The sequence below is a fragment of the Schistocerca cancellata genome, chromosome 3, assembly GCF_023864275.1.
Source record: "Schistocerca cancellata isolate TAMUIC-IGC-003103 chromosome 3, iqSchCanc2.1, whole genome shotgun sequence".
Taxonomy (NCBI): domain Eukaryota; kingdom Metazoa; phylum Arthropoda; class Insecta; order Orthoptera; family Acrididae; genus Schistocerca; species Schistocerca cancellata.
In genome coordinates this window covers 14,153,817-14,174,673 of record NC_064628.1, presented here as the reverse complement: position 1 = coordinate 14,174,673, position 20,857 = coordinate 14,153,817, and the positions used below count along the sequence as shown (strand labels likewise).

The 20,857-nt window shown below is 43.1% G+C and overlaps 1 protein-coding gene across 1 annotated transcript in view; it reads left to right on the top strand.

The window, feature by feature from the left end:
* LOC126176796 (neprilysin-4-like) overlaps positions 1-20,857 on the top strand; it is a 796,156-nt gene that overhangs the window by 570,731 nt on the left and 204,568 nt on the right. The window contains exon 6 of the mRNA XM_049923974.1: positions 3,919-4,002. Coding sequence (XP_049779931.1) covers positions 3,919-4,002 — 84 coding nt within the window. The remainder of the gene's footprint in view (positions 1-3,918; positions 4,003-20,857) is intronic.

The window sequence follows — 20,857 nt, the reverse complement described above, 5'->3', positions numbered from 1 at the left end:
GCTTTTACTAAGTGATTTAAGTCGATTCGCTACTCCGAGGATAGCCACTTCTGAGTTACGTTGTCTTTTAGCAGCCGTAAAGAGGTTGGAGGGTCGCGGGAGACTCGTGCCTTCAGGTGACCCCACAACCAACAATCACGCGGATTGAGGCCTGGGGACCTTGGACGAAAAGCTGACGGACGTGGCGGCTCAGTACAACGTGGGGGGAGCGCTGTGCTGCATGGAAGTCGTACAACCCAACAGGTGTTTATCAGCCAGGCTAGGGACGAGCTGAGTCTCTCTCTTACCATAGCACATTTTGTACACGATTCTCATGCTTCTTCAGTGACGTGCTTCCGTCGAGTGCCATTTGTTGGACAGTTTTTGCACTCGTTTCTGGTTTCAATAAAACTCCATATCATTTCAAGTTTTATCTGTGCACCCACATTATTGCGCTAATTAGTGTATTTTAACGAACTTTTGCGTCACCCTTATATCTCTCGTAAAATGGAAGACTGTTACTTCCGTACCTCTTCTTAGCGTGAAATGTGGCACACCACAAATTCTCCAGAAAAGCTACACTACTGGCCATTAAAATTGCTACGCCGAGAAGAAATGCAGATGATAAACGGCTATTCATTGGACAAATATATTGATGTGTTGGCAGAAGAGCCAACACCGTTTTGCTACAGGAGGCCGAAATGCACGCGTTAAAGCTCACGCAGCCTGGCGTGAGGTCTGGAACTGTTAAGGGAATTATAGTAGCAAATAAAGTACGTAGTTGATGTAATACTTAACTTTAATCCATAATTGGAGAACATCGCTCTTGTTGATACATGAATTATAATCTCAATATAAACTGGTAATGGCGCCTTGCTAGGTCGTAGCAAATGACGTCGCTGAAGGCTATGCTAACTATCGTCTCGGCAAATGAGAGCGTATTTGTCAGTGATCCATCTCTGGCAAAGTAGGCTGTACAACTAGGGCGAGTGCTAAGACGTCTCTCTAGACCTGCCGTGTGGCGGCGCTCGGTCTGCAATCACTGACAGTGGCGACACGCGGGTCCGACGTATACTAATGGACCGCGGCCGATTTAAAGGCTACCACCTAGGAAGTGTGGTGTCTGGCGGTGACACCACATATATTATACTAGAACTGACATGTGATTACATTTTCACGCAATTTGGGTGCATAGATCGTGAGAAATCAGTACCCAGAACAACCACCTCTGGCCGTAATAACAGCCTTGATACGCCTAGGCAATGAGTCAAACAGAGCTTGGATGGCGTGTACAGGTACAGCTGCCCATGCAGCTTCAACACGATACCACAGTTCATCAAGAGTAGTGACTGGCGTATTGTGACGAGCCAGTTGCTCGGCCACCATTGACCAGACGTTTTCAATTGGTGAGAGATCTGTAGAATGTGCTGGCCAGAGCAGCAGTCGAATATTTTCTGTATCCAGAAAGGCCCTTACTGGACCTGCAACATGCGGTCGTGCATTATGCTGCTGAAATGTAGGGTCTCGTAGGGATCGAATGAAGGGTAGAGCCACGGGTCGTAACACATCTGAAATGTAACGTCCACTGTTCAAAGTGCCGTCAATGCGAACAAGAGGTGACCGAGACGAGTAACCAATGGCACCCCATACCATCAAGCAGGGTGATACGCCAGTATGGCCATTACGAATACACGCTTCCAATGTGCGTTTACCGGGATGTCGCCAAATACGGACGCGATCATCATGATGCTGTAAACATAACCTGGATTTATCCGGAAAAATGACGTTTTGCCATTCGTGCACCCAGATTCGTCGTTGAGTACACCATCGCAGGCGCTCCTGTCTGTGATGCAGTGTCAAGGGTAACGGCAGCCGTGGTCTCAGAGGTGATAGTCCATGCTGCTGCAAACGTCGTCGAACTGTTGGTGCAGATGGTTGTTGTCTTGCAAACGTCCCCATCTGTTGACTCAGGGATCGAGACGTGGCTGCACGATCCGTTACAGCCATCCGGATAAGATGCCTGTGATCTCGACTGCTAGTGATACGAGGCCTTTGGGATCCAGCACGGCGTTCCGTATTACCCTCCTGAACCCACCGATTCCATATTCTACTAACAGTCATTGGATCTCGACCAACGCGAGCAGCAATGTCCCGATAGGATAAACCGCAATCGCGAGAGGCTACAATCCGACCTTTATCATAGTCGGAGACGTAATGGTACGCATTTCTCCTCCTTACACGAAGCATCACAACAACGTTTCACCAGGCAACGCCGGTTAACTCCTGTTTGTGTATGAGAAACCGGTTGCAAACTTTCCACATGTCAGTACGTTGTAGGTGTCACCACCGGCGCCAACCTTGTGTGAATGCTCTGAAAAGCTAATCATTTGCATGCCACTGCGTCTTCTTCCTGTCGGTTAAATTTCGCGTCTGTAGCACGTCATCTTCGTGGTGTAGCAATGTTAATGGCCAGTAGTGTAGTAAGGCGGGCAGATGCTGTTCGTTTGACGTTGTCCAATTCCTCTGGTTGCTGTAGTTCAACAATGACTGGTCCGTAATTCATGCCGTGGCTACATGCGCCGAATGTGAGGCACACTGGGCGTCTGTCCGCCTGTGGCAATAGCTCATCCCAACAAGCTGGCATAACTCGTCGTTCGCTTCTCGGTAGTAGCTATTTTTATTTATTTTTTAATTTATTTATTTATTTATTGTTCCGTGGGACCAAATTAAGGAGAAGTCTCCATGGTCATGGAACGAGTCAATACATGAAATTATAACACGATATTAGAAACAGATCAAATGAAATATAAAAAAACATATTCAAGTGACAAGTCGTAAGTTTAAATGAAGACAATCAACAATGTAACACTGGAATTTGCTTAATTTTTTAGCTCTTCCAGGAGCTCCTCGACAGAATAGAAGGAGTGAGCCATGAGGAAACTCTTCAGTTTAGACTTAAAAGAGTTTGGGCTACTGCTAAGATTTTTGAGTTCTTGTGGTAGCTTATTGAAAATGGATGCAGCAGAATACTGCACTCCTTTCTGCACAAGAGTCAAGGAAGTGCATTCTACATGCAGATTTGATTTCTGCCTAGTATTAACTGAGTGAAAGCTGCTAACTCTTGGGAATAGGCTAATATTGCTAACAACAAACGACATTAAAGAAAATATATACTGTGAGGGCAATGTCAGAATTCCCAGACTATTGAATAGGGGTCGACAAGAGGTTCTCGAACTTACACCACATATTGCTCGAACAGCCCGTTTTTGAGCCAAAAATACCCTTTTTGAATCAGAAGAATTACCCCAAAAAATAATACCATACGACATAAGCGTATGAAAATATGCGAAGTAGACTACTTTTCGTGTTGAAGTGTCACTTATTTCAGATACTGTTCTAATGGTAAATAAAGCAGCATTTAGCTTCTGAACAAGATCCTGGACATGGGCTCTCCACAACAGCTTACTATCTATCCGAACGCCTAGGAATTTGAACTGTTCCGTCTCGCTTATAATATGCCCATTCTGTCTGATCAAAATATCGGTTCTTGTTGAATTGTGACTTAGAAACTGTAAAAACTGAGTCTTACTGTGATTTAGCATCAAATTATTTTCCAAAATCCACGAACTTATTTCATGAACTACATTATTTGTTACTGTTTCAATATTACACACAAGATCCTTCACTATCAAGCTGGTGTCATCAGCAAACAGAAATATTTTTGAATCACCTGTAATACTAGAAGGCATATCATTCATATAAATAAGAAACAGCAGTGGCCCCAGCACCGACCCTTGGGGAACGCCCCACTTAACAGTGCCCCATTGGGACTGAACATCACTACCACTCTCAATACTATTTGTCCTGTTTTTAATCTTCAATGTTTTTCACCTCTGACGAGTTTCTTTGTTTACGTATTTATCGCATGACTTGTTGCAGAGCTGCTGGAGGCCGACAACAAGGACGACGACCTGCGGCCGGTGAAGCAGGCGAGGGCGCTCTACAAGACCTGTCTGGACGTGGGTGAGTCTCCAGCCGCGGTCGCGGCGTGGCGCCTCTGGTTGGTAATCAAACAGTCCTCCGACCCGGGGTCGAACCCCGCCTCCGCTTAATAAAAATGGTCAGCAGTGGCGGACGAAGACTTCTAGCATAAGAAGTCACCCTTGCCTTGTCAAAGAAGGTGGAGCAGCGGACAGAGTTTCATGGCACTCTCTTGCTCTTGGGCTAAGATACGCCCTTTAAAAGTGGAAGAATTATCAATGATAAACGGCATGAGGACGCGGTAGGAAACCACTACATTAAAGACACACAACATGTATCCAGAGGACGTATGGTCCGTAATTGAAAAGGTGTCACGATTATCTCCCCATTGGCAAGAGTTTCCGGAATAGTCTCCCATCCGGATCTCTGGGAAGGGACAGCCAAGTGGGAGGTGACCGTGAGAAAAAGACTGAATAAACAACGAAACGATAGCCTTGGACGGGTCGTGGTGTTGTGTCGCCTACTGTGGGAGCCAGCACCGACACAGACAAGGCAGCTGAGGAGTTTCGAAGTTTCGATAGCCATCGGCAGTGAGGCGTAGCGCCGTATACCGATCCTGCCTTGGAGGCGGTTAAGTGGGAGATGTGTCTCAGAGCTCGATAGTGACAGATGGTGACGCGAGACTGGACGCGCACGTAGTTTATGTATCAGCCGATAGAGGACAATATTAGATAGGGGGACTGTGATTTTAGTTTCGATTGTGCTCACTACAGTGCACTAAAGTAATAGAATATTTTTCATACACTGTTCTAGTATTTTCATAAAGTGTTATCATGTCTTTTTGTGTATGTAAAATCTTATAAATGTGTTTTAGCAGTATGAATGATGCGTGAGTGTGGTTTAAGCTTAATATGAAGATAATTGTTTAACGAGTTATGTAGTAGGATTTAGTGTGGGAACATTTCGAAGAACTATGGATATGGACAAAGGGGATTTTTGTAGAATAGATTTGTTAAGTAAGTTTATGGTAAAGGGAAAGTTAATTCAGGTATAAATAACAACAGTAAATAACTTTATGCATAAGCAAAACTTCAGCATATTAGATAATTACGTCGGTAAAAAGTGCAGTCGTGAGGTTTACTATTTTGCGATTGGTTATTGGTGAAAAGCGCGGACTGACGTGGGAGAATGTTGTTTTACTATTGGCTGTTGAGTAAACTGACCAATGGTAAAGCAATATTCTTCGCGCGCCTTTCTCTGCTGGTAGAGAAGACTGAGAGTATTCTAGAGAGGAGTCGGAGCCTAGCCATGAGACAGTTCGGGCGTGTGTAGTAGTAGTTCCCATGGAAACGATAAGTTGCCGGATCTAGCAGTGTTTCATGCATCAAAAGTGTGGTAAAGTGACGGCATAATTATTCCGATGGGCGTGTAGAAATTTCGGAATTTTTAAGTGAATTTTGTGACGAGAAAAGACATATACAGGGTTATTACAAATGATTGAAGCGATTTCACAGCTCTACAATAACTTTATTATTTGAGATATCAAAATGCTTTTCACACACATACAAAAACTCAAAAAGTTTTTTTAGGCATTCACAAATGTTCGATATGTGCCCCTTTAGTGATTCGGCAGACATCAAGCCGATAATCAAGTTCCTCCCACACTCGGCGCAGCATGTCCCCATCAATGAGTTCGAAAGCATCGTTGATGCGAGCTCGCAGTTATGGCACGTTTCTTGGTAGAGGAGGTTTAAACACTGAATCTTTCACATAACCCCACAGAAAGAAATCGCATGGGGTTAAGTCGGGAGAGCGTGGAGGCCATGACATGAATTGCCGATCATGATCTCCACCACGACCGATCCATCGGTTTTCCAATCTCCTGTTTAAGAAATGCCGAACATCATGATGGAAGTGCGGTGGAGCACCATTCTGTTGAAAGATGAAGTCGGCGCTGTCGGTCACCAGTTGTGGCATGAGCCAATTTTCCGCGGGCTATGCGTGAAACTTGCCCGCACGCGTTCAACCGTTTCTTCGCTCACTGCAGGCCGACCCGTTGCCCTTACAGAGGCATCCAGAAGCTTTAAACTACGCATACCATCGCCGAATGGAGTTAGCAGTTGGTGGATCTTTGTTGAACTTCATCCTGAAGTGTCGTTGCACTGTTATGACTGACTAATGTGAGTGCATTTCAAGCACGACATATGCTTTCTCGGCTCCTGTCGCCATTTTGTCTCACTGCGCTCTCGAGCGCTCTGACAGGAGAAACCTGAAGTGCGGCTTCAGCCAAACAAAACTTTATGAGTTTTTCTACGTATCTGTAGTGTGTCGTGACCATATGTCAATGAATGGAGCTACAGTGAATTTATGAAATCGCTTCAATCATTTGTAATAGCCCTGTATTCCGCGTGGCGTAGTGAGTAGGTCGGTGGCTACAAACTGTGACTGTGTTTGGTGCCGACAGACATAATATTTGGCGAGCATTATCAGTCAAAAACAATCAGTATTTTTGTAGCTATTACGTTTTCGGGAAATGCAACACCATAAACTTGCTAACGTGAATGAAAGGGATTGTGAGTGACTGTGTTAACCCTTTCGTGGTTGATGGGTCATATATGTCCCACTAACTTTGAGCACAAATTAGAGTGTCGGGATATATATTATCCTGCTCTGCAAGTTGCTGCCATCTAGGGAGGACTGTAATGAACCTAAGAAAAAATCTGGACTGCACTGCGCAGGCACCAGAGGAGGCTATGACTACTTTCGTTGATTGGCGCGTGCATATGGGCACTGCAACTTCACTGATTTGTGTCATACCACAGTTTTCATCATTTCTCAGTTTATAGAGATGTCTGAAGTAAGTAATTCGTCTTATTACTAACGTAATATTCATTTTTAGTACAAATACACTGTCGTATGTACTTATCAGTGACTGTATTATTTTACACTCGAAATAAAATTAGTGGGACACATGTGTCCCAGCAGACCCTATTTGTAAGATTATTTATCGGTTTGAAATATAACGTGATGCTGTTTAATTCCTTTTCATTAATTTGCACTGAAAATAATACAGTTACAGCTTGCTATTAATGAATTATCATTCCCATTTCGCAGATACAAGAGCAGGTGATAGTTCAGACGTTTCACAAATAGCAAATAACAGTAACAGTAGATTTGCGAATGTTTTTCTTGATATTTTCGCTGCTGAGGACTCTGATGAAAAGGCTGAACATAATGCATCTGTTATAAACATTGAAGAGGTAGGAGATCAATACGTAAGTGATTCTGACAGTGACCCCAGTCTCTGTCAGACCCCAGTCACTGTCAGACCCCAGTCACTGTCAGACCCCAGTCACTGTCAGACCCCAGTCACTGTCAGACCCCAGTCACTGTCAGACCCCAGTCACTGTCAGACCGCAGTCACTGCCAGACCCCAGTCACTGCCAGACCCCAGTCACTGTCAGACCCCAGTCACTGTCAGACCCCAGTCACTGTCAGACCCCAGTCACTGTCAGACCCCAGTCACTGTCAGACCCCAGTCACTGTCAGACCGCAGTCACTGTCAGACCGCAGTCACTGTCAGACCCCAGTCACTGCCAGACCCCAGTCACTGTCAGACCCCAGTCACTGTCAGACCCCAGTCACTGTCAGACCCCAGTCACTGTCAGACCCCAGTCACTGTCAGACCCCAGTCACTGCCAGACCCCAGTCACTGTCAGACTCCAGTCACTGTCAGACCCCAGTCACTGTCAGACCCCAGTCACTGTCAGACCCCAGTCACTGTCAGACCCCAGTCACTGTCAGACTCCAGTCACTGTCAGATCCCAGTCACTGTCAGATCCCAGTCACTGTCAGACCCCAGTCACTGTCAGACCCCAATCACTGTCAGAATCACTTACATATTGACGTCCTACCTCTGATTGCATGCATGTATAATTTGTAGTTATTTTATTCCTTGCAAAATCCTGTTTATGTCTAAAAAGGATAATTACAAAATCACTCAGTCAACAGATAAGGTATCTCGTATTGGTTTGTGGGACATACTTGCCCCACTTTGTATTGTGAAGAAAATGGAGAACTAAAAAATATTTTGGTGGTGAAAGTGTAGTAATGAAATTGAAAAGAAACCATTGCCACCATAATATATTAAAACACTGTAAGAAATGAATTTTATCCTTGAAAGGGTTAAGACTAACACGAGCTTGGCAGTGATACTTGTTCACGTAAGTTTCAGAATATATTAATTGAGGACAAAATTTCCAACCTTTAATTTCGTGTGAAAACTTTCTCCCGAAACGTAGATTAGTGACTTTAATTGCAGCCTGGTTCACGTCGAAGTACAGTAGGTTTTGCTCGGCTTCCCTACTGATGATCTGCTGAGACAATGTTCACAGGTAGGTGCAGGTTAGTCGTAAAGGGACGGAAAGAATCGCGCCGCCGCAGCAGGAATCCAAAATGATCTGTACGTAACACTTACCGATTAATACTGTATAAACATTATTTCTAAAAAGGAAAGGAACATAACTTCATTTTATAAGCTAGCTAGATGTGCTTACCGTGCCTACATGCAATTACTTTTAGACACTATTACTACTCGCAGAACGCAGGCTAAGTATCTTCCCATTACTCAGTACTGATGCTCTCAAAGTCTGCGACGGAACTGGGTCGACCAGCGATGGGCGGCTCGTTAACTCAGCGGGGTGGCAGGGGAGCTAGGAAATCTGAAAAGAGAAATGCTGAGGCTCAATGTAGGGGACAGTGAAGTGAAATGGAAAGAAGATAACGGATTTTGGTCAGATGAGTGTAGGGTAATATCAACAACAGCAAAAAATAGTACGATGGGAGTAGAATTCGTTATGAATAGGTAGGCATGGCGGAGGGTGAGCTACTGTAAGTAGTTCAGTGATAGGGTTGTTCCGACAAAAACAGACAGCAAACCAACACCGACGAAGATAGTTCAGGTATACATGTCGACGTCGCAAGCCGAAACTGAAGAGGAAGTATATGAGGTTATTGAACGGGTAATTCAGTTCGTAAAGCAGGGTGAAAATTCTAATATTCATGGGGGACTGGAAAGCGGTCGTAGGGAATGGAGTAGAGGAAACGGTTACGGAAGAATACGGGCCTGGTACTACGAATGAGAGCGGAGAAAGACTACTTGAATTCTGCAATAAATTTCTGCTAGTAATACCGAATACTATGTTCAAGAATCACAAGAGTGGAAGGTATACTTGAAAAAGATCCAGAGATAGGGGAAGATTTCAGATAACATCGTGGTCAGAAAGAGAATGAGGTGTAGTGGAAATGAGGACAGCGAGTCACTTAGCATCAGAATTGGTGATCACGAAATAGATGAAGTTAACATTTTGTGATACCTAGGAGCCGGCCGCTGTGGCCGATGGCCGAGTGGTTCTAGGCGCTTCACTCCGGAACCGCGCTGCTGCTAAGGTCGCAGGTTCGAATCCTGCCTGGGGCATGGCTGTGAATGATGTCCTTAGGTTAGTTAGATGTCCTTAGGTTATTTAGGACTGATGACCTCATATGTTAAGTCCCATAGTGGTTACAGCCATTTGAACATTTTTTTTTTTTTTTTTTTTTTTTTTAAGCAGAGTAGCTTATGACGGACGGAGCAAGTAGGACATCGAAAGCAGACTACCACTGGCAAAACTGGCATTCCCCGCCAAGAGACTCCTACCAATATCAAACTTAGGCCTTAATTTCAGGAATAAAATTCTGACAATGCACGTTTGGAGTACAGCATTGCGTAGTAGTGAAATGTGGATTATCGAAAAAATCAGAAAAGAAGAGAATCCATTTGAGATGTGGTCCTACAGAAGAAAATTGAAAATTAGGTGGCTTGATAAGGTATGGAATGGGGATGTTCTTCGGAGAATCGGCGAGGAAAGAATATATGGAAAACACTGACTAGAAGAAGCGACAGAATGGTAGAACGTATGTTAAGACATCAGGCAATTATTCCCATGGTACTAGACGGAGCTGCAGAGAGTAAAAACTGTAGAGAGGAAAATACAAATTGGAACACATCCAGCAAATAATTGACAGCGTAGGTTGCGAGAGCTACTCTTAGATGGAGAGATTGGCTCAGGAGAGGAATTCCTGGCGAGCCGCATCAAACCAATCAGAAGACTGGTGATCCGCGAGACCCTTTTAGTCATATAGGATAGGTCAAATTCTTCTGGACTTTCAAGAGACTCAGAACTGTTTTAACCCCCTAGAATACAACAATGAAACAAGTTCATATTTATTTTATAAATATCTTAAACCATTACCGCGATTATTTGCCAAATTTGCTTAGCAGGTAGAGACAACCTTGTATATCCAGTAATTTGCTCCGATTGTGTCTTCTTGTGGAGTTCCTTTCTGTATATTTGTGAAGTCTGAACACTGAAGAAGAGAAAAGAGTATTCGTGGTGTGGGTTGGGAGGAGAATGGATAAAACAAGATGGCCGTATATAGTCACCAACAGAGACGTACTGGAAAGAGTAAAGGAACAAACTAAAGTCCAGAAAAGAAAAGTAGACTGGATGGACGTATACTGAGAGAAAAAAGAATTCTAACGCCAGCTATCGAAGGAGCAGTGAAAGGACAGAACAAAACAGCAAGCACAAGAATAAAAAAATTGGATGAAATCAAAAGAGGGAGGTAGCAGACTGCGTAGCAGTTGACCTGGAGCAAGATCAGATGTGGATCTGCCAATGGGCAAAACACAGTATGACGATAATGGTGTGTTCTCAGTATCCGCTTATTGTGACCGCAGTAGATGATATAGAGACACATGAAATTTTGAGAAAAATGGAGTGCACGAAACGTCCTCCTGTCACTAAATTCCTTGTCTGGTGCATCCCTCTGTGTGCATTACGTACCTTCCACGTACCCAACAGATGAACCAACCAATCAGTCCCTGGCTTCTCCCGTTCGCCTACAGTAATGTGCGGAAGCAGACGATACACTTCTCGACATCAGAGCAAGTTGATATTTTGGAGCAACGAACTAGAGGATGCAGCAGGATGCACCTACACTATCAAAACATATACTACACATTCAGTCCGTAATATCGCTGTTGGAGAGAGGCCTCATGCGTCATTATGAGGAGGGATGATTAGAAGTTAGGGAAACCGATCTGAAACTACCTCACACTGGCGTAGCTCTTTGCAGCAACTGATAAGGAACGAAGGCCCTTTAACGCCCCTCCAGAAGGCTTTCTCCTTTTTGAATCACGGTTCCATCCTCCATCGAAAGGATTCGCCAGTACCCGGTAACTTTGGAGTACGACTCTAAGTATATCTTATCTTGAATGAGTTCGTGAAATTAACTAACGAAAAGGCAGGCCACAGTTTTGCACTCTTGTTTTGTCACGATATACTTGTATGATCAGAAATGTAAATTTCTGTTCCTTGTCTCAGGAAAATACGCACAGCCTGACCATGCAGCTTGTTGTTGTTGTTGTGGTCTTCAGTTCTGAGACTGGTTTGATGCAGCTCTCCATGCTACTCTATCCTGTGCAAGCTTCTTCATCTCCCAGTACCTACTGCAACTTACATCCTTCAGAATCTGCTTAGTGTATTCATCTCTTGGTCTCCCCCTACGATTTTTACCCTCCACACTGCCCTCCAATACTAAATTGGTGATCCCTTGATGCCTCAGAACATGTCCTACCAACCGATCCCTTCTTCTGGTCAAGTTGTGCCACAAACTTCTCTTCTCCCCAATCCTATTCAATACTTCCTCATTAGTTAAGTGATCTACCCATCTAATCTTCAGCATTCTTCTGTAGCACCACATTTCGAAAGCTTCTATTCTCTTCTTGTCCAAACTATTTACCGTCCATGTTTCACTTCCATACATGGCTACACTCCATACAAATACTTTCAGAAATGACTTCCAGACACTTAAATCTATACTCGATGTTAACAAATTTCTGTTCTTCAGAAACGCTTTCCTTGCCATTGCCAGTCTACATTTTATATCCTCTCTACTTCGACCATCATCAGTTATTTTGCTCCCCAAATAGCAAAACTCCTTTATTACTTTAAGTGTCTCATTTCCTAATCTAATTCCCTCAGCATCACCCGACTTAATTCTACTACATTCCATTATCCTCGTTTTGCTTTTGTTTATGTTCATCTTATATCCTCCCTTCAAGATACCATCCATTCCGTTCAACTGCTCTTCCAAGTCCTTTGCTGTCTTTGACAGAATTACAATGTCATCGGCAAACCTCAAAGTTTTTATTTCTTCTCCATGGATTTTAATACCTACTCCGAAATTTTCTTTTGTTACCTTTACTGCTTGCTCAATATACAGATTGAATAACATCGGGGAAAGGCTACAACCCTGTCTTACTCCCTTCCGAACCACTGCTTCCTTTTCATGTCCCTCGACTCTTATAACTGCCATCTGGTTTCTGTACAAATTGTAAATAGCCTTTCGCTCCCTGTATTTTACCCCTGCCACCTATAGAATTTAAAAGAGAGTATTCCAGTCAACATTGTCAAAAGCTTTCTCTAAGTCTACAAATGCTAGAAACGTAGGTTTGCCTTTCCTTAATCTTTCTTCTAAGATAAGTCGTAAGGTCAGTATTGCCTCACGTGTTCCAGTATTTCTACGGAATCCAAACTGATCTTCCCCAAGGTTGGCTTCTACTAGTTTTTCCATTCGTCTGTAAAGAATTCGTGTTAGTATTTTGCAGCTGTGGCTTATTAAACTGATAGTTCGGTAATTTTCACATCTGTCAACACCTGCTTTCTTTGGGATTGGAATTATTATATTCTTCTTGAAGTCTGAGGGTATTTCACCTGTCTCATACATCTTGCTCACCAGATGGTAGAGTTTTGTCAGGACTGGCTCTCCCAAGGCCGTCAGTAGTTCCAATGGAATGTTGTCTACTCCGGGGGCCTTGTTTCGACTCAGGTCTTTCAGTGCTCTGTCAAACTCTTCACGCAGTATCGTATCTCCCATTTCATCTTCATCTACATCCTCTTCCATTTCCATAATATTGTCCTCAAGTACATCGCCCTTGTATAGACCCTCTATATACTCCTTCCACCTTTCTGCTTTCCCTTCTTTGCTTAGAACTGGGTTTCCATCTGAGCTCTTGATGTTCATACAAGTGGTTCTCTTATCTCCAAAGGTCTCTTTAATTTTCCTGTAGGCAGTATCTATCTTACCCCTAGAGAGATAAGCCTCTACATCCTTACATTTGTCCTCTAGCCATCCCTGCTTAGCCATTTTGCACTTCCTGTCGATCTCATTTTTGAGACGTTTGTATTCCTTTTTGCCTGCTTCATTTACTGCATTTTTATATTTTCTCCTTTCATCAATTAAATTCAATATTTCTTCTGTTACCCAAGGATTTCTACTAGCCCTCGTCTTTTTACCTACTTGATCCTCTGCTGCCTTCACTACTTCATCCCTCAAAGCTACCCATTCCTCTTCTACTGTATTTCTTTCCCCCATTCCTGTCAATTGTTCCCTTATGCTCTCCCTAAAACTCCGTACAACCTCTGGTTCTTTCAGTTTATCCAGGTCCCATCTCCTTAAATTCCCACCTTTTTGCAGTTTCTTCAGTTTTAATCTACATGTCATAACCAATAGATTGTGGTCAGAGTCCACATCTGCCCCTGGAAATGTCTTACAATTTAAAACCTGGTTCCTAAATCCCTGTCTTACCATTATATAATCTATCTGATACCTTTTAGTATCTCCAGGGTTCTTCCATGTATACAACCTTCTATCATGATTCTTGAACCAAGTGTTAGCTATGATTAAGTTGTGCTCTGTGCAGAATTCTACCAGGCGGCTTCCTCTTTCATTTCTTAGCCCCAATCCATATTCACCTACTACGTTTCCTTCTCTTCCTTTTCCTACACTCGAATTCCAGTCACCCATGACTATTAAATTTTCGTCTCCCTTCACAATCTGAATAATTTCTTTTATTTCATCATACATTTCTTCAATTTCTTCGTCATCTGCAGAGCTAGTTGGCATATAAACATGTACTACTGTAGTAGGTGTGGGCTTCGTATCTATCTTGGCCACAATAATGCGTTCACTATGCTGTTTGTAGTAGCTTACCCGCATTCCTATTTTCCTATTCATTATTAAACCTACTCCTGCATTACCCCTATTTGACTTTGTGTTTATAACCCTGTAGTCACCTGACCAGAAGTCTTGTTCCTCCTGCCACCGAACTTCACTAATTCCCACTATATCTAACTTTAATCTATCCATTTCCCTTTTTAAATTTTCTAACCTACCTGCCCGATTAAGGGATCTGACATTCCACGCTCCGATCCGTAGAACGCCAGTTTTCTTTCTCCTGATAACGACATCCTCTTGAGTAGTCCCCGCCCGGAGATCCGAATGGGGGACTATTTTACCTCCGGAATATTTTACCCAAGAGGACGCCATCATCATTTAATCATACAGTAAAGCTGCATGCCCTCGGGAAAAATAACGGCCGTAGTTTCCCCTTGCTTTCAGCCGTTCGCAGTACCAGCACAGCAAGGCCGTTTTGGTTATTGTTAGAAGGCCAGATCAGTCAAACATCCAGACTGTTGCCCTTGCAACTACTGAAAAGGCTGCTGCCCCTCTTCAGGAGCCACACGTTTGTCTGGCCTCTCAACAGATACCCCTCCGTTGTGGTTGTACCTACGGTACGGCTATCTGTATCGCTGAGGCACGCAAGCCTCCCCACCAGCGGCAAGGTCCATGGTTCATGGGGGGCCATGCAGCTTATTCTTATCAAAATTTTCCCTGTTTAGACACATTTATAATTTACTAAAATTGTCGTACATTTTTATTTTCGACATTTTCGATTATTTATCTCTATATTTTAATTTCTCTTTTGGATTAATTTTATTTTAGAGGAGAAAAGAAGCTATTGAGCTTGGGTGCTAACGAGCCCTCTTGCCACAACAAGTTACAATTAGAAGTCTTAACTTCTGAATGATTAGGCTGCGTCACATTCCTCTCCAAATTTCTTATCCAAAAACTGGCGTTTCTCTCCATCCGTTGAGCTCCTCCTCAATTATATTCAGCCTTACGACAATACCAGAAAATTCCTGAGAAAGGGATCAAACGTCAGGTTTTGGAGACGTTTCAAGAATATCATCACGCACCCAGAAGATTTTATCTTCAATGAAAACGGCTACGAAAGAAGCAAAAGATGTCATTAAATTTGAGTAACTGCGTGTGAATCCCGCTCGTGTCTCTGCCAGAATCACTCGAATGGTTTTGTTTAGTCTTCACAGTTTAATTTTGAAGGCTTTAAAAGTCCCGTATGACGTGTTAAACAGAAGTTAGCAATAGAAGAAGTGGCTAACGACTTAATGAAAGTAAAATAAAATTATGTTGTCACTCTCTGACAGACAGCTGTTAACGATAGCGGATATTGAGATGAAAAGGAAAGATATTTGGTTCTATTCGCACGAAAATTGGATGAGTTCACTACGAAAATAAACGTGAAAGATTAAGGAATGAGTATCAGTGTTAGAGAACAAGATTTTATCAAACTTAACGAAAGAGATAAAATTCGGAAGCAGTAGGTACTAGAAACAACAGATGTAAAACTGTGAATGGAAGAAAGGAAAAGATTGATGGAATATTTCCAAGGTCCTCCATGATTAGGTAACTTGCTTCTTGAAGGGACACTGGAATGAGAAAATGTAGCGACACGCTAAGATTCGAGTATCTAAAAAACCGAGGATGTTCAGTGCAGTAGCAGATATACGGAAAAGGAAAGATGAGTTCAAAAGACAAAGAAATAAAAGCAGTCTAATGACTGATATGTAAAATAACAACACATTTTTTTGTTTATATGCTCTTTGGTAATGGGTCATGTGAAAAGATATTCATAAAAATTTGTTTTATTATATTGGCAAAATGTATCGCTGTATGAGTATTTTCAATAAAATTTTTTTTGTTTTCTATACCATACAAACTCAATTTCTTTGAGGTTCATTCGTGAACAGATACACATTTTCTTAACTTGCAGAAAAGTTAAACACAGATAATGAGCTTTTTTTTTTTACTAAAATTATGTTCGTGGTGAATATTTAGACCGCGACAAACTTATGGCAATACAATTTCCTCGAACAAAAACGATTTTGTTATCTTACAACTTCCAAATATATTCAGAAAAGTGCCCTACAAAATATAAATCGTCTTCGTAGAGATATTTATTATTAAACTTCTATTGAAATCAACGATCTTCGATTTTCCGCTCCGTTTATTGAACCAGTTTGTAGCAACAGCATAAGTTCGTGGTCCACGCCAGCTACTAATTCATAAACTATATATATCTTCGGAAACGAATTACAGTTCTGTAACTCCGAAGATCGTTCAATTCGCATCGTTTGTCTCCGGCACAAATCACGCCAGAAATGTTCACCTAGGGTGGAACATTCTTTTTAACCAGTATGTATTTTCGCCTCTTTTTTTTACATTTACCTCGTGATTTACAGTCCTGTCGACAGAGATAAAGATCTGTAACTTCCCCACGGCGTTTTCTCCGAAATAAACCGTTTAAATGAAGATTAATTCTTTTCGAGCGAGGATTTAAAGCGAGAACAATGCTGATATAAAACACCGTTCGCTAACTCAGTCAAACGTAATCTTTTGACAGGAATTAATTTCATTTTTCTCCTCTTCGCGTGTTTCAAAGCGCCGCTTTTTAAAAACGGCGAATTCTGCAGCGCTTCAGAAGAGCATTGGATGGACAGACACAAGCGGCGGAGAGAGATTTCGCTTAATTCGTCAAATAAATGCTTGTCTCTCCATGTTTACTAAAGATGATGTAAATAAACTGGCTTATTTTCAGTCTCTAGTTTCTTGCTACCGACATTTTTGCCTTACATTAAAAATAAAACTGTGTAAATGGAAAACTGGGAATGATGATATTTCGCTTATCCGCTTATTCACTAAATGTATTTAAACTGTCTTTACCGCTTATATGTGTTCTTTTACTTTTATCCCATTTCATTTCAGATGTTGTTCTTTGCATGTATAACACGCCCATCCCGAAACTCATTGTTTAACGGAGACTTTTATTTGCCCATCATAAACTACAGAACTGTTTGTTGTTGATTTTTGTAATACATTCTATAAAGTCACTTAATCGAACTGTTCATAATGAATTCGAGTTGTGAGTCTATGCGTTTGGCTGTCCTGCGCTTTCTCCTGCTTCGTGTCAGATGTTTTACCTACTTTTTTGTCTTTTTATGCTGACTTCCAAGCCTTTTTGTCTTGCAATAGCCTTCGCAGTTCTATATACCTAATACACGTAGCACTGTCGGCAATACATTTCGCATATTTTGATAATTTTCTGTCCTGGTAATTGTGTCCCTCCTTTGATTGCGGCGTTAACTGTACTTGAAAGAATATATGCATACCATCTGAAGAAATGCTATATTCAACGATAGTGTCTATGCGTCTCACGGTTGTGCAAATATGCACTGTAGCTAGAGTTACGATTTATAGCACCTCCTCGAAGCTTTTGTGTTTTTATTCGGGAGAATATTCTGATTCTTTCCAGGATGTGTGTCTGTTGGAGACGGAACCTTGCTCTTCCCGAACGCGCCACTTTTAATACGATCAGGTTTAAGAGGACCAGTATTACAAATATGGTAAACGCAATTATTCTTTTAAAGTAATAGCATTTATTATTTGTAGGAAAGAAATTATGGCAATCTTACAAAGGACCGTGGACAATCAACACAGGAACTGGATACGTTGCAAGGCCAATAAACAAGACTTTAGTTTTGGACCACTGTAATTTCGTAACTCCAGGTAATCTGAGCAAGTAACAAGAACCTACAATATGAAACGGCTGTAGCCAAATGCAGTTGCTGCAACTCGGCCAGTGTCCTCGCCTTCCAACACTGCAGATGTCGATATCAGTGTTCTGTATCACTGGAAAAGAGTGGACGCAGCTCACCCCTCGCTGATACAGGCCAGATCGCGTCTGTTTTATTGTGACTTCTCACCAAGTGGAGTCAGCTAGCCTTTCCGTGAGAAATCTCTACATTCATCCTCGATTGAATATACTGCGTGACTACCTCGCATGGCTAAGAGCGAGCCCAGCCGCCAACACAGACGACGTCCCTTGGTAAACGCTGCTAGACTAGTACTTACGGCCGGTCCGCAAGCGCGAGAATTGTTTCAGCAATATCTAACTCTGAAATCTGAACACTCTCAAATATACACTACTGGCCATTAAAATTGCTACACCAAGAAGAAATGCAGATGATAAACGGCTATTCATTGGACAAATACAGGGTGTTTCAAAAATGACCGGTATATTTGAAACGGCAATAAAAACTAAACGAGCAGCGATAGAAATACACCGTTTGTTGCAATATGCTTGGGACAACAGTACATTTTCAGACGGACAAACTTTCGAAATTACAGTAGTTACAATTTTCAACAACAGATGGCGCTGCAAGTGATGTGAAAGATATAGAAGACAACGCAGTCTGTGGGTGCGCCATTCTGTACGTCGTCTTTCTGCTGTAAGCGTGTGCTGTTCACAACGTGCAAGTGTGCTGTAGACAACATGGTTTATTCCTTAGAACAGAGGATTTTTCTGGTGTTGGAATTCCACCGCCTAGAACACAGTGTTGTTGCAACAAGACGAAGTTTTCAACAGAGGTTTAATGTAACCAAAGGACCGAAAAGCGATACAATAAAGGATCTGTTTGAAAAATTTCAACGGACTGGGAACGTGACTGATGAACGTGCTGGAAAGGTAGGGCGACCGCGTACGGCAACCACAGAGGGCAACGCGCAGCTAGTGCAGCAGGTGATCCAACAGCGGCCTCGGGTTTCCGTTCGCCGTGTTGCCGCTGCGGTCCAAATTACGCCAACGTCCACGTATCGTCTCATGCGCCAGAGTTTACACCTCTATCCATACAAAATTCAAACGTGGCAACCCCTCAGCGCCGCTACCATTTATGCACGAGAAACATTCGCTAACGATATAGTGCATTGGATTGATGACGGCGATATGCATGTGGGCAGCATTTGGTTTACTGACGAAGCTTATTTTTACCTGGACGGCTTCGTCAATAAACAGAACTGGCGCATATGGGGAACCGAAAAGCCCCACGTTGCAGTCCCATCGTCCCTGCATCCTCAAAAAGTACTGGTCTGGGCCGCCATTTCTTCCAAAGGAATCATTGGCCCATTTTTCACATCCGAAACGATTACTGCATCACGCTATCTGGACATTCTTCGTGAATTTGTGGCGGTACAAACTGCCTTAGACGACACTGCGAACACCTCGTGGTTTATGCAAGATGGTGCCCGGCCACATCGCACGGCCGACGTCTTTAATTTCCTGAATGAATATTTCCATGATCGTGTGATTGTTTTGGGCTATCCGAAACATACAGGAGGCGGCGTGGATTGGCCTCCCTATTCGCCATACATGAACCCCTGTGACTTCTTTCTGTGGAGACACTTGAAAGACCAGGTGTACCGCCAGAATCCAGAAACAATTGAACAGCTGAAGCAGTACATCTCATCTGCATGTGAAGCCATTCCGCCAGACATGTTGTCAAAGGTTTCGGGTAATTTCATTTAGAGACTACGCCATATTATTGCTACGCGTGGTGGATATGTGGAAAATATCGTACTATAGAGTTTCCCAGACCGCAGCGCCATCTGTTGTTGAAAATTGTAACTACTGTAATTTCGAAAGTTTGTCTGCCTGAAAATGTACTGTTGTCCCAAGCATATTGCAACAAACGGTGTATTTCTATCGCTGCTCGTTTAGTTTTTATTGCCGTTTCAAATATACCGGTCATTTTTGAAACACCCTGTATATTATACTAGAACTGACATGTGATTACATTTTTACGCAATTTGGGTGCATAGATCCTCAGAAATCAGTGCCCAGAACAACCACCTCTGGCCGTAAATTGGCTTTGGTACGCCTGGGCATTGAGTCAAACAGAGCTTGGATGGCGTGTACAGGTACAGATGCCCATGCAGCTTCAACACGATACCACAGTTTATCAAGAGTAGTGACTGGCGTATTGTGACGAGTCAGTTGCTCGACCAGACATTTTCAATTGGTGAGAGATCTGGAGAATGTGCTGTATCCAGAAAGGCCCGTACAGGACCTGCAACATGCGGTCGTGCATTATCCTCCTGAAATGTAGGGTTTGGCAGAGATCGAATGAAGGGTAGAGCCACGGGTCGTAACACATCTGAAATGTAGCGTCCACTGTTCAAAGTGCCGTCAATGCGAACAAGAGGTGACCGAGGCGTGTAACCAATGGCACCCCATACCATCACGCCGGGTGATACGCCAGTATGGCGATGACGAACACACGCTTCCAATGTGCGTTCACCGCGATGTCGCCAAACACGGATGCGACCATCATGATGGTGTAAACAGAAGCTGGATTCATCCGAAAAAATGACGTTTTGCCATTCGTGCACCCAGGTTCGTCGTTGAGTACACCATCGCAGGCGCTCCTGTCTGTGATGCAGCGTCGAGGGTAACCGCAGCCATGGTCTCCGAGCTGATAGTCCACGCTGCTGCAAACGTCGTCGAACTGTTCGTGCAGATGGTCGTTGTCTTCCAAACGTCCCCATCTGTGGACTCAGGGATCGAGACGTGGCTGCACGATCCGTTACAGCCAAGCGCATAAGATGCCTATTATCTCGACTGGTAGTGATACGAGGCCGTTGGGATCCAGCACAGCGTTCCGTATTACCCTCCTGAACCCAACGATTCCATATTCTGCTAACAGTCTTTGGATCTCGACCAACGCGAGCAGCAATGTCGCAATGCTATAAACCGCAATCGCGATAGGCTACAATCCGACCTTTATCAAAGTCGTAAAAGTGATGGTACGCATTTCTCCTC